The sequence below is a fragment of the Salvelinus sp. IW2-2015 genome, linkage group LG7 (assembly GCF_002910315.2).
Source record: "Salvelinus sp. IW2-2015 linkage group LG7, ASM291031v2, whole genome shotgun sequence".
NCBI classification, from domain to species: Eukaryota; Metazoa; Chordata; class Actinopteri; order Salmoniformes; family Salmonidae; genus Salvelinus; species Salvelinus sp. IW2-2015.
The window spans coordinates 1,199,669-1,214,075 of record NC_036847.1 but is presented as its reverse complement, the minus strand read 5'-3'; the positions used below and the strand labels follow the sequence as shown (position 1 = coordinate 1,214,075).

The 14,407-nt window shown below is 39.9% G+C and overlaps 1 protein-coding gene across 2 annotated transcripts in view; it reads left to right on the top strand.

Moving 5' to 3' along the window:
* LOC111966062 (OTU domain-containing protein 5-A) overlaps positions 1 to 12,994 on the top strand; it is a 58,053-nt gene extending 45,059 nt beyond the window's left edge. The window contains exons 3-9 of one of the 2 annotated variants that reach the window (XM_023990493.2): positions 2,730 to 2,794; positions 3,510 to 3,666; positions 3,831 to 3,979; positions 9,028 to 9,213; positions 9,378 to 9,585; positions 9,704 to 9,820; positions 10,590 to 12,994. In XM_023990493.2, coding sequence (XP_023846261.1) covers positions 2,730 to 2,794; positions 3,510 to 3,666; positions 3,831 to 3,979; positions 9,028 to 9,213; positions 9,378 to 9,585; positions 9,704 to 9,820; positions 10,590 to 10,711 — 1,004 coding nt within the window. In that variant the 3' untranslated portion in view covers positions 10,712 to 12,994. Of the gene's footprint in view, positions 1 to 2,729; positions 2,795 to 3,509; positions 3,667 to 3,830; positions 3,980 to 9,024; positions 9,214 to 9,377; positions 9,586 to 9,703; positions 9,821 to 10,589 lie in introns of both variants that reach the window. The other variant, XM_023990492.2, reaches the window with a different exon arrangement.
* The last annotated feature ends 1,413 nt before the right edge of the window (positions 12,995 to 14,407 follow it).

Here is a 14,407-nt window from a genome sequence, read left to right as displayed (position 1 = left end):
CGATAACGGGATTGCAGCCATAAGAAGTTAAAGGTCTTACTCACATTGGCTACGGCGAGCGTGATCACATAGTCGTCCGGAACAGCTAGTGCTCTCATGCATGCTTCAGTGTTGCTTGCCTCGAAGCGTGCATAGAAGTACTTTAGCTAGTCTGGTTGTGTCACTGGGCAGCTCGCGGCTGAGCTTCCCTTTGTAGTCCGTAATAGTTTGCAAGCCATGTCATGTCCTGTATTTACGCTTTGCCTGTTAGATGGTTCGTCTGAGGACATAGCTGGATTTCTTATAAGCAACTGGGTTAGAGTCCCGCTCCTTGAATGTGGCAGCTCTGACCTTTAGCTCAGTGTACTCCATGGCTTCTAGTTGTGGGGACAACGTCATCAATGCACTTATTGATGATGCTGGTGACTGATGTGGTATACTCCTCAATGCCATCGGATGAGTCCCGGAACATATTCCAGTCTCTACTAGCGAAACAGTCCTGTAGCATAGCATCTGCGTCATCTGACCACCTCCGTATGGAGCGAGTAACTGGTACTTCCTGCTTCAGTTTTTGCTTTTAAGCAGGAATGAGGAGGATAGAATTATGGTCAGATTTGCCAAATGGAGGGTGAGGGAGAGCTTTGTACGCATCTCTGTGTGTAGAGCAATGGTGGTCTAGAGTTTTTTTTCTTTTTTTTCTTGTTGCACATGTAACATGCTGGTAGACATGAGGTAAAACAGATTTAAGTTACCCTGCATTAAAGTCCCCGGCCACTAGGAGCGCCGCCTCTGGATGAGAATGTTCTTGTATGCTTATGGCTTTATACAGCTCTTTGAGTGTGGTCTTAGTGCCCGCATCGGTTTGTGGTGGTAAATAGACAGCTACGAACCGTTATTGACAAATAGACAGAGACTGCCACCCCTTGTCTTACCGGAGGCAGCTGTTCGGTCGATGCATGGAAAAACCAGCCAACTGTTTATTACCCATGTCGTCGTTCAGCCACGACTCCGTGAAACGGAAGATATTACAGTTTTTAATGTCCCGTTGGTACGATAGTCTTGAACGGAGCTCATCCAGTATATTCTCCAATGATTGAAAGTTGGCCAATAGGATGGATGGTAGAGGCGGGTTACCCACTCTCCGATGAATTCTCACAAGGCACCCGGACCTACGTCCCCTGTATTGGCGTCTTCTCTTCATGCAAATGACGTAGATTTGGGCCTGGTCGGGTATCTGGAGTAAATCCTTTGCGTCCGACTTGTTAAAGAAAAAATCTTCATCCAGTTCGAGGTGAGTAACCGCTGTTCTGATATCCAGAAGCTATTGTCGGTCATAAGATACAGTGGCAGAAACATTATGTACAGAAGAAGTTACAAACAACGTGAAAAAACACACAAAATAGCACAATTGGTTAGGAGCCCGTAAAACAGCAGCCATCTCAACTCCATTCTATGATTTTGCCTGTAATCCATGGTTTTTGGTTTGGATACTTTATTATAGTTTTGAAACGAGGTCTAGTTGTGGCCACAACCGACTACATTATGAACAACTCTTGGTGGAATGCATTGCTTGACTCAAACTGCAGCCTCGAAGCATTTCGTTCTCGAGTTCGAGTTTGTTGAGCAAAGGCTGTGTATGTTTGGTTCTACAAAGCTGTGTCCATAACATTCAATAATCAATTAATTGCATTCATTCTTGCACATGCGATCAATTATCAGTTCTGAACATATATTTTTTGGGGGCTGTGGAGAGAAACCCTTTTAGCTTTGTTTGTAGTGGGCATAATATTTCTCATGTATGATATTATAAATACCTCACGTGACACCTAATAAGACTAAGCAATTAGCGCATTAAATTAGTTGTCTTCATCTGACTCCATAGGATAAATCGGAATATTCAAGGAGACTATGGTTGAGTTACAGTAATAGGCAATGAAGAAATGTCTGAGAATAGAATTCTAAATACAAGTTTATTTAACTACTTTGTAAAAAAAAATATATATATATATTCACATACAAGGCATAAATCTTAAGTAACAAGACATTAACAAGCAGTACAAGGAATTATTCTAATCATGGAGAGAGAGAAATCATAGCCTGAAATGCCAGGCCCCAAAAGTCCATGGGGTGGAGAGAGAAGGAAAGAAAGAGTATCTCACCCCAGCAGGTCAGGAACAAATAAGACAAAGAACAATTAATCTTAGACCCTTTTATAAGAATATAAATTGTTTGGATTCAAAACCTGAGTTGTACTAATAATAGTATTACTGTAAAGTTAACCTCCAATCAGATATCAGACTTGTGTGACAATGGGGGTAGGCAAGACCAACACAGAGAATGCTGAATTCCTAAGACAACACATAGCAATTTCTTGCATGAGTTACTTCTCAGGCTGGGCTACCCTACATGTTTACATCTGTTAATCATATCAGTGACTCTTCTCAGATCTACACATATAGCTGGGGATGCAACCAAAGATAAAGCCCTGTTTACATTCAATCTAGCATCTAAGCATTCAAACGTGTAGCATTGCACCTGCTTTAAATAAAATGGTCCTATAGATCTGTATTGATTAAACTACATACAATTGCATTAAATATGCTTTGTCATACTTTGTCAATCAAAGGCTATTTCATACTTATTCATTTAATATAGACTTCATCAGAAAGACTTGAAAATGTGCCTGAATAGATGAGAATGTTGTTGAACTGGTATGCATGTTGTAACACCTGATTCCCTCTTGTTTGCAGCTGATCAAGTATATGGAGACCAAGATATGCATGAAGTTGTTCGTAAACACTGCATGGACTACTTGGTAAGTTGTCTTCTTTCTTTGGTTATGTTGTGGAATTAATTCTAACCAAAGGAGAGAGACTTTTAGATTTCTTCAAAACAATTGAACTTTATTATTTAATTACTGCAGTAATGGAGCCGTCAACAACCACCCCGGGAGGTGATTGTTGAGAACACAACGAGCAGAGATGATTTACTTCCTTTTATAGACTAAGCACATCCTTCTGAGTACGTGACAAACAACAGATGTGTGGAATGGGTCAAAGGTGAGGTTTTGTATGTGAGAAAGAAGTAACCCCCCAGCCAGATAACATTTACTGTGGAGACTGTTCTAATTGCATATAAACCAGGTTTTGGCCCCAAAGACAAGGTTCCTCTCGTCAGCTATCCACACCAGAGACATTTCCTCCCTGGTACCTCATAGTACACATTAGGTTATTCAATTATTGCATCTGAGCTCCTAGAGTGTGCAGCTCTCCTTTAATTTTTCAAACCTCATAGTACACAAACACCAACTCATTATATGGAATGCAGGCTGTAGGTTTTATCACCAAGCTATCATAAATCAATTGCCACAGGCCCAACTCAGTCCCACAGACACAGATGAGAGAGTACTCATCAAAGCTATTTGATGCATAAACATTATTTAAACATAATCTTGTAATTTTCTACCATAGTTACCAGTCAAATTTCACCTGTTGGGCTTTTTCTTAATGAAATGTGTACTGTAATTTCAGATGAAGAATGCAGACTACTTCTCGAACTACGTGACAGAAGACTTCACCACATACATCAACAGGAAGAGGAAAAACAACTGCCATGGGAATCACATCGAGATGCAGGCTATGGCAGAGATGTACAATCGGCCAGTGGAAGTTTACCAAGAGGGCACAGGTGTGTTTTTCAGTAGTGGGCCATGCCAGCTGCATGATCAGCAGAGCTGCCTGGTACTGTACACAGTTTTTAATTCTTGACCTTTGATTTCTGAATGTGTAGACATAGTAGTGCACTACATTTATCAAGTAGTTCTGTTAACTATTCCCCCCCCCCTCTTCCAGAACCAATCAACACATTCCATGGCATTCATCAAAATAATGACGAACCAATCAGAGTCAGCTACCATCGTAACATTCACTACAACTCTGTGGTGAACCCCAACAAAGCCACAATTGGAGTAGGCCTTGGACTTCCTGCKTTCAAACCAGGGGTGGGTACCTACATTTTGTCTGTAGGACCTAACACTTAAGTGAGTAATATATCCTTGTAGTTTTTATATTATTAGAAAATACATATTTTTTTGTGGTTACAAGTGATTGAGGACAAATGGTAGCGTAAGTGTTATGTGCCTTCTGGAGAGAGTCATTAGGTTACCTTTATTCTCTTCCCATGATGGTGGTGATAATGACCCTGTTAATGACGGTGTGGCTCACTTCCTGTGTGACTCAGTTGACCCCTTTGTCTCTCTAAGCACTGTTGCCTAAATTGTTGTTGGCTTTCAGTGCATTGACATGTTATGCTTTCCAGCCTGCATTGCCTCTGAGGCACAGACGCATCTTACATTGCAGTGTCATTTCAGTGACAGGCCGTTTAAGTTTAGTTAAATTATTATTTGATTCGTTGATAACATTAGCAGTTAGCTGGCATTGTTGTTAGTGTTGTCATCACTTCCATTGTCTTCTGTCATGAAGATGACATAAAATCTTACTGAATTGATTAGCTGCATGAAGTTATACAGGCTTTGATGAAATGGATGACGTCCATGGGTCCGTCCAGACACAGTCAGCCAGCCAGGCTGTCAGTTGGAGTGGGAAAGTGTTATAAAGGTGACAGTTGTTGTGTTATCATAGCTTAATAATCTCTCAAACTCTGACACCTATGCATTTTCTAAATAATGCATAAAATTGTAAAGTACATTTTGGTTTCAAATCTACAAGTCCTACAATCACATGCTTAGTACTGTTATAAAGGTAAGAACGGTGAAACAACGTGACTACTACAGAGCCCGAGAAACTCCCTGAAATGTACAGTTTTTTTGTTTGTTTTCATCTTCGGGGGGGGTGTTCCCCCATATTGGGGGACAAGGAATTTGAAAGACTAGGTTTGAAATAAAATATGACGCCAATTACTGTTCCAAAATGCCTTTTTGTTGTTGAAAATAATAATTGGTTTAATCTTTTACCTAATTGGTGCTCTAAACATGTGCAAATTCCCATAGGGACACAGCCATTTTAAAAGCAAAGGGCTTGTGCAACATGCCATGCCTTTTTCGTCTTACAGGAATGATATTCAGTGCCTTCGGAAAGAATTCAGACCCCTTGACTTTTTCCACATTTTGTTAGGTTACAGCCTTATTCTAAAAAGCAAAAACAGGTTTTTAGAAATGTTTACAAATGTATTAAAAATAGACTGAAATATCACATTTACCTAAGTATTCAGACCCTTTACTCAGTACTTTGTTGAAGCACCTTTGGTAGTGATAACAGCCTTAAGTCTTCTTGGGTATGACGCTACAAGCTTGGCACACCTGTATTTAGGGAGTTTCTCCCATTCTTTTCTGCAAATCCTCTCAAGCTCTGTCAGGTTGGATGGGGAGCGTCGCTGCACAGCTATTTTCAGATTTCTCCAGAGATGTTCAATCAGGTTCAAGTTCGGACTCTGGCTGGGCCACCTGTCCCGAAGCCACTCCTGCGTTGTCTTGGCTGTGTGCTTAAGGTCGTTGTCCTGTTGGAAGGTTAACCTTCACTCCAGTCTGTGGTCCTGAGCACTCTGGAGAAGGTTTTCATCAAGGATCTCTCTGTACTTTGCTCCGTTTATCTTTCCCTCGATCCTGACTAATCTTCCAGTCCTTGCCGCTGAAAAACATCCCCACGGCATGACGCTGCCACCACCGTGCTTCACTGTAGGGATGGTGCCAGGTTTCCTCCAGACGTGATGCTTGGCATTCAGGCCAAAGAGTTCAATCTTGTTTTCATCAGGCCCGAGAATCTTGTTTCTCATGGTCTGAGAGTCCTTTAGGAGCCTTTTGGCAAACTATAAGTGGGATGTCATGTGCCTTTTACTGAGGAGTGGCTTCTGTCTGGCCACTTTACCATAAAGACCTGATTGGTGGAGTGCTGCAGAGATGGTTGTCCTTCTGGAATGTTCTCCCATCTCCACAGAGGAACTCTAGAGCTCTGTCAGAGTGACCATCGGATTCTTGGTCATCTCCCTGACCAAGACCCTTTCTCCCCCGATTGCTCAGTTTGGCAGGGCGGCCAGCTCTAGCAAGAGTCTTGTCTTGGTGGTTCCAAACTTCTTCTATTTATGAATGATGGAGGCCACCGTGTTCTTGCGGAACTTGAATTCTGCAGACATTTTTTGGTACCCTTCCCCAGATCTGTGCCTCTACAAAATCTTGTATCAAAGCTCTACGGACAATTCCTTCAACCTCATGGCTTGGTTTTTGCTGACATGCACTGTCAACTGTAGGACCCTATATAGACAAGTGTGTGCCTTTCCAAATCATGTCCAATCAATTGAATTTACAAACGGTCTTAGCAAACAGTCTGAGTACTTATGTAAGGTATTTCTTTTTTTGTATACTTTTTTTAACGTTTTCTACAAACCTATTATCACTTTGTCATTTTGGGCTATTGTGTGTAAATTGATGAGGAACATTTTTTTAAATACATTTTAGAATGTGGAAAAGGGAGAAGAGAAACAATGGGTATAAATATTGAAGATGTGCATTCTCATCCCCAGCATCTTTTTACGTGTCTATTTTCAAAGAATAAAGCTAAGAACATTAACAACTTCATAGTTAAGAACAATTTACAGTGCCCTCCACTTATATTGGCACCCTTGGTAAATATCAGCAAAACGGGCTGTAAAAAAAAAAAAAAAAATGTCTTTGCTGTTTATCCTCTTGGTCTTTCATTTAAAATATTCACAAAAAATCGTACCTTTTAATTTAAATTCTTATGGCTGCAATCCCGGTAACGGGATCGATATGACAACAGCCAGTGAAAGTGCAGGGCGCCAAATTCAAAAAACTGAAATCTCATAATTAAAATTCCTCAAACATACAAGTATTTCACACCATTTTAAGGATACACTTGTTGTCAATCCCACCAAAGTGTCTGATTTTTCAAATATGCTTTTCAGCGAAAGCACTACAAACGATTGTTAGGTCACACCAAACCACAATAAGCACAGCCATTTTTCCAGCCAAAGATAAGCGTCACAAAAAGCACAAATAGAGATAAAATGAATCACTAAACTTTGATGATCTTCATCAGATGACACTCATAGGATTTCATGTTACACAATACATGTATGTTTTGTTTGATAAAGTTCATATTTATATAAAAAAATCTGAGTTTACATTGGCGTGTTACATTCACTAGTTCCAAAAACATCCAGTGATTTTGCATAGCCACATCGTTTCAACAGAAATACTCATCATAAATGTAGATGATAATACAAGTTATACACATGGAATTATAGATATACCTCTCCTTAATGCAACCGCTGTGTCAGATTTCAAAAAAACTTTACGAAAAACGCAAACCATGCAATAATCTGAGACGGCGCTCAGAACAATAGTCAAATTAGCAGCCATGTTGGAGTCAACAGAAACCAGAAATTACATGATAAATATTCATTCCCTTTGATGATCTTCATCAGAATGCACTCCCAGGAATCCCAGGTCCACAATAAATGCTTGATTTGTTCGATAATGTCCGTTATTTATGTCCAATTAGCTAACAGTCAGTAGAAACATGTCAAACGATGTATTGAATCAATCTTTAGAATATTGTTAACATACATCTTGAATAACGTTCCAACCAGAGAATTACATTGACTTCAGATGAGCGATGGAACGGAGCTCCCTCTTATGTGAACGCGCATGGTCAAAGAATGGTCACCTCATGGCAGTGGTGACTAATTCTCCTCTCATTCGGCCCCCCTTCACAGTAGAGTCATCAGACAAAGTTCTACAGACTGTTGACATCTAGTGGAAGCCGTAGGAAGCGAATACTCATTCATATCTCGCTGTGATTTCACTGGGATCTTGGTTGAAACTCGACCAGCCTCAGAATTTCCACTTCTTGTTTGGATTTTTTCTCAGGTTTTTGCCTGCCATATGAGTTCTGTTATACTCACAGACATAATTCAAACAGTTTTAGGAACTTCCGAGTGTTTTCTATCCAATACTAATAATAATATGCATATATTAGCAACTATGACTGAGGAGCAGGCCGTTTACTCTGGGCACCTCTGTGCACCTTTCATCCAAGCTACTCAATACTGCCCCTGCAGCCATAAGAAGTTAACTTCTTAGTCATATGTCAGTTTACTCACTTATGGAGCTGCCTACTCTTGATGATTTGTTTTTCAAATCATATGAGAAAAAAATATTTAGCTTTATATGGAATACTAAACTAGAAAAGATCAAGCGTGACTATCTACAGTATATAATGAATATAAACTGGGTGGGCTGAGATTATTCAGTATAAAAGCACTAAACCTCTCTAAAAGCTTCACTTATACCAAAGTTTTACTTGAACCCAAAATGGTTCTGAAGTAGATTACTAAGAAAGGCTCAACCCTTGTTTAATACCGGCCTTTTTGACTTTGTGCAGATTGCCATTTCTCATTTTCAATTAATTGAAAATGAATCTTTATTCCATGTATCTCTCTTTTACAGAGAAGCAATGGTTTGAATTTCATCCCCTGAAAAGATTGAACAAGTATTACCACAAATATTATGGTTGAACTCAAATGTGCTGCTTGATAAAAGACCTGTGTTCATGGAAAATATGTTTGAGAAGGGGTTTTTGTTTTTAAATTATATTGTAAATTGGAGATTACAATCAATTGATTACAGCACTACTCCAAAAATGGAGGTGGTAGCAGTAGGGAGGGAACTGGTCTGTCAAATATAAATAATTGAAACAGGCGGAGGAAGAAAAATAGCATAAATGGGAAAATATACCATTTTAATTTGAGGACCAGGTCAAATCTTAAAGTGTGGAAGATTTGAAGACTTTGTCTTGGTTGATCCATATTGGTACAGTACACATTACTACTTTGTACACATTGCTACTATCTATTGTTACTTGGTTGTTACCTATTGTTATTTGGTTGGTACACATTTCCACACTTATATTCACTCACTTAAACTATATCCATCTCACTGTTTTTTGATTGCTATGTCTGGTTTTATGTCCAGTTATTGACCTCTGTCCTCTGCCTCTCCCTCCCTCCCAGCAGTATGCAGACCAGTCACTTATGAAGAACGCCATTAAAACTTCAGAGGAGTCGTGGATCGAGCAGCAGATGCTGGAAGACAAGAAGAGAGCCACAGACTGGGAGGCTACCAATGAGGCCATCGAGGAGCAGGTGGCCAGGGAGTCCTACCTGCAGTGGCTCCAGGACCAGGAAAAGCAGGCACGGCAGGTGAGAGAGAATGTGCAAGTAAATGGTAGATTGAAGATCATTCCAGTGACATCCTTCTTAGAAAAACAATACTAGCACATTTGGTTCATATGAATCTAGTATCGGGTATTGAAATGTTGCACCAGCTGGCATTTAATGAGGTTGTTGTCTCCCTCTCCTCCCAGCCAAGTAAGGCTAGTGCCACCTGCAGCTCGGCCACTGCAGCAACATGCAGTGGTCTGGAAGAGTGGAGCGCTCGCTCGCCCTGGCAGCGCAGCTCAGCTCCCTCACCAGAGAACACTGACCCCTCCCACTCAGATACAAGCACAAAGCCCACCTCCCCGGCTGGAGCGGCCCTCATCATGTCCAAGCCCCCATCACCTTGTGCGCCTGGTAAGTCACTGTGACAAACCTTAAGAAGTGTCCTGAATCAACTTAGAGGGTGGCATATCAAATGAATTGAACATAAATGTTTTGATTATGGGTTTCCTCTCTCTGCTCCCTACTCTAGGTCCCAGCAACCAGGCTTGTGTTAGGCCTGATAGACCCACCTCTTCAACACTAAAGTCTCTGTACCCTGCATTGGAGTACCGTGCTATCATGCAAAAAATGTCACCCACCTCCTTTGGTAAAGTAATCATTGCATAGCTCTTCACTTAAAAACGTATTCAAATGAATGCATTCAATTAAATTCAAACTTTATTTGTCCCCTTTAGGCAATTACTACTGTTTTAGATGTTTTTTTTAAGGCATAGAATAGGCAGTATTGTACGTTTGAGATGTAATACTTCAGAGGGGATAGTAGTCAAAACTAGCTGCAATCCTTAACATAAGTAATATCAATCACAGTGTTATAGACAGATATTATTACACCTCTGATGTGAAAGCATGGCTCTTTAGCTGCTGCTAGAGTGAAGACATTTGAATAACAACACAGCAAGTAGAGATGAATTAGTTATTTTTTGCTTTGCAAAGTATTTGGTTCACCCTCGGTCTGACATATATTTTGTTTGATAATTTATCATTATAAAGTGTTTGATTGCTTAGCTACACTGTATCGGAAAGCAAATAATAAACATATAATAGTAGAAACTTTAATCCAGGTTGTGGTACAGTGGCACAACTGAGAGCAGATGCACCTAACCTGAAATTACCTCCCTCTCAAATTGCTGGGTTGTGATTGGATGCATAGCCATCCCATTTTTATTTGAGAACACGCTTTATCATCCCAAAACCAAACAAAACCTTTGTTATCCACTGTCACTCCAATGTGCAGAATGTAACCAGCAACTAAAGATATGTTACAAACTAGTAATTTCAGTACCCCTCATGATTTAAAATAACTACAATTGTAGGTGTTGCCTTTGAATGTATTTTTTTCTCTTTTTATGGTGTAGGTTTAACAGACTGGGAGGATGATGAGATTCTGGCCTCAGTCTTGGCTGTTTCACAACAAGAGTACCTCGACAGCATGAAGAAGAATTCTATGCATAGAGAACCTTCTCCGGACAGCAGTTGATAAAGGGAATCAAGCACACACAAGCAACTTCCCCTGAAAGGAAGAGGACAAAACAAGAGAAAAATCCAAACGTCATCATGCAACCATCCAGTCTTCTGTTCTCCCTATCCCTCCATCTCTACCTGTCCACACCTACCAATAATGATCCAGCATAATAAGACTTCACCCCTTCCTTTCTAATACCATTGACACCATCATTGGACTTATTAAAGGGAAATTCCGATTTTTTTTAACTTCATATTCATCTCCAGCACCACCCCAACATTAACATATGTGAAAATGGCATGTTTCCAATTACATAATTGATGCACATCATGTGATTTTAACCAATTATGTGTAGGCATTGCCTACTATTTGGTTGATGTTATTGGAAACACTTACAGTTGAAGTCAGAAGTTTACATACACTTCGGTTGGAGTCATTAAAACTCGTTTTTCAACCACTCTACAAATTTCTTGTTAACAAACTATAGTTTTGGCAAGTCGGTTAGGACATGCACTTTGTGCATGACACAAGTAATTTTTCCAACAATTGTTTACAGATCATAATTCCAGTGGGCCAGAAGTTCACATACATTGTTATTTTGTTGACTGTGCCTTTAAACAGCTTGGAAAATTCCAGAAAATGATGTCATGGCTTTAGAAGCTTCTGATGGGCTATTTGACATAATTTGAGTCAATTGGAGGTGTACCAGTGGATGTATTTCAAGGCCTACCTTCAAACTCAGTGCCTCTTTGCTTGACATCATTGAAAAATCAAAAGATATCAGCCAAGACCTCAGGAAAAAAAATGGCAGACCACACGTCTGGTTCATCCTTGGGAGCAATTTCCAAATGCCTGAAGGTACCACGTTCATCTGTACAAACAATAGTACGAAAGTATAAACACCATGAGACCACGCAGCCGTCATACCGCTCAGGAAGGAGGTACGTTCTGTCTCCTAGAGATGAACGTACTTTGGTGCGAAAAGTGCAACTCAATCCCAGAACAACAGCAAAGGACCTTGTGAAGATGCTGAAGGAAACCGGTACAAAAGTATCTATATCCACAGTAAAACGAGTCCTGTATCGACATAACCTGAAAGGCCGCTCAGCAAGGAAGAAGCCACTGCTCCAAAACCGCTATAAAAAAGCCAGACTACGGTTTGCAACTGCACAAAGATCGTACTTTTTGGAGAAATGTACTCTGGTCTGATGAAACAAAAATAGAACTGTTTGGCCGTAATGACCATTGTTATGTTTGGAGGAAAAAGGGGGAGGCTTGCAAGCCGAAGAACACCATCCCAACCGTGAAGCATGGGGGTGACAGCATCATGTTGTGGCGGTGCTTTGCTGCAGGAGGGACTGGTGCACAATTATGTGGATATATTGAAGCAACATCTCAAGACATCAGTCAGGAAGTTAAAGCTTGGTTGCAAATGGGTCTTCCAAATGGACAATGACCCCAAGCACAATTCAAAAGTTGTGGCAAAATGGCTTAAGGACAACAAAGTCAAGGTTTTGGAGTGGCCATCACAAAGCCCTGACCTCAATCCTATAGAAAATATGTGGGCAGAACTGAAAAAGAGTGTGCGAGCAAGGAGGCCTCCAAATCTGACTCAGTTACACCAGCTCTGTTAGGAGGAATGGGACATAATTCACCCAACTTATTGTGGGAAGCTTGTGGAAGGCTACCCAAAACGTTTGACCCAAGTTAAACAATTTAAAGGCAATGCTACCAAATACTAATTGAGTGTATGTAAACTTCTGACCCACTGGGAACGTGATGAATGAAATAAAAGCTGAAATAAACTATTATTCTAACATTTCACATTCTTAAAATAAACTGGTGATCTTAACTGACCTAAAACGGGGCATTTTTACTAGGATTAAATATCAGGAATTGTGAAGAACTGAGTTTAAATGTATTTGGCTAAGGTGTGTGTAAACTTCCAACTTCAGCTGCGTCTTCCTCTATCTTTTTGACTACTAAACGTAGAAAAGCGCTATTTTCATATACACTTCCGGTCAAAAGTTTTAGAACACCTACTCATTCAAGGGTTTTTCGTCATTTTTACTAAATTCTACAATGTAGACAATATTAAAAATAAAGAAAAACCTTTGAATGAGACTTTTGACAGTAGTTTATGTTGATAATGGGCTGGTGTTGGAGATGAAGTTGACTCTTTTTTAAATTTACTGTCCCTTCAAGCTGCATGTTTAATTGAACACAACCAATATTGTCATATAAAACAAAAAAAAGTTATCTTCTTAATGATTGATTTAATATGTTTATTTTATTGTTTGGGATGGAAATACCTTTTTTCTTGGAATAAAAGAGGATATCTTTCTGAAAAACAGCACTTTTGTTTATTTTTGCTGTAACTGTACTTAATTTCATGGTGTGTACTCTTCTGCACCCACTCAGATGGATACACAGTTCTAAATGTTTATTTGCGTTCTACCTGAATACTTAATTTGATTTATAGATAACAAGTGCAATGGATTTTTTATTTTATTTTTTTATTTCACCTTTATTTAACCAGGTAGGCAAATTGAGAACACGTTCTCATTTACAATTGCGACCTGGCCAAGATAAAGCAAAGCAGTTCGACACATACAACAACACATAGTTACACATGGAGTAAAACAAACATACAGTCAATAATACAGTGAAAAATAAGTCTATATACAATGTGAGCAAGTGAGGTGAGATAAGGGAGGTGAAGGCAAACAAAATATATATATAAATAAATAAAAATATAAAAAAGGCCATGGTGGCGAAGTAAATAGAATATAGCAAGTAAAAACACTGGAATGGTTGGTTTGCAGTGGAAGAATGTGCAAAGTAGAGATAGAAATAATGGGGTGCAAAGGAGCGCCTGACTCCCAACAACCTCTACTCACTGGCCTTATGATCACTCGATTAAGCATGCCTCTCCTTAATGTAAATATGCCTTGTCCACTGCTGTTCTGGTTAGTGTTTATTGGTTTATTTCACTGTAGAGCCTCTAGCCCTGCTCACTATACATATCCAACCTTTCAGTTCACACCACCATATGCGATGACATCACCTGGTTTCAATTATGTTTCTAGAGACAATATCTCTCTCATCATCACTCAATACCTAGGTTTACCTCCACTGTATTCACATCCTACCATACCTTTGTCTGTACATTATTCCTTGAAGCTATTTTATCGCCCCCAGAAACGTCCTTTTACTCTCTGTTCTAGACGACCAATTCTCATAGCTTTTAGCCGTACCCTTATCCTACTCCTCCTCTGTTCCTCTGGTGATGTAGAGGTGAATCCAGGCCCTGCAGTACCTAGCTCTACTCCTATTCCCCAGGCGCTCTCTTTTGATGACTTCTGTAACCGTAATAGCCTTGGTTTCATGCATGTTAACATTAGAAGCCTCCTCCTAAGTTTGTTTTTGTCACTGCTTTAGCACACTCTGCCAACCTGTTTTAGCCGTGTCTGAATCCTGGCTTAGGAAGACCACCAAAAATTCTGACATTTTCATCCCTAACTACAAGATTTTCAGACAAGATAGAAAGGCCAAGGGGGCGTGTTGCAATCTACTGCAAAGATTGCCTGCAGAGTTCTGTTTTACTATCCAGGTCTGTTCCCAAACAATTTGAACTTCTACTTTAAAAATCCCACTCTCTAAAACAAGTCTCTCACCGTTGCCGCTGCTATAGACCACCCTCTGCCACAG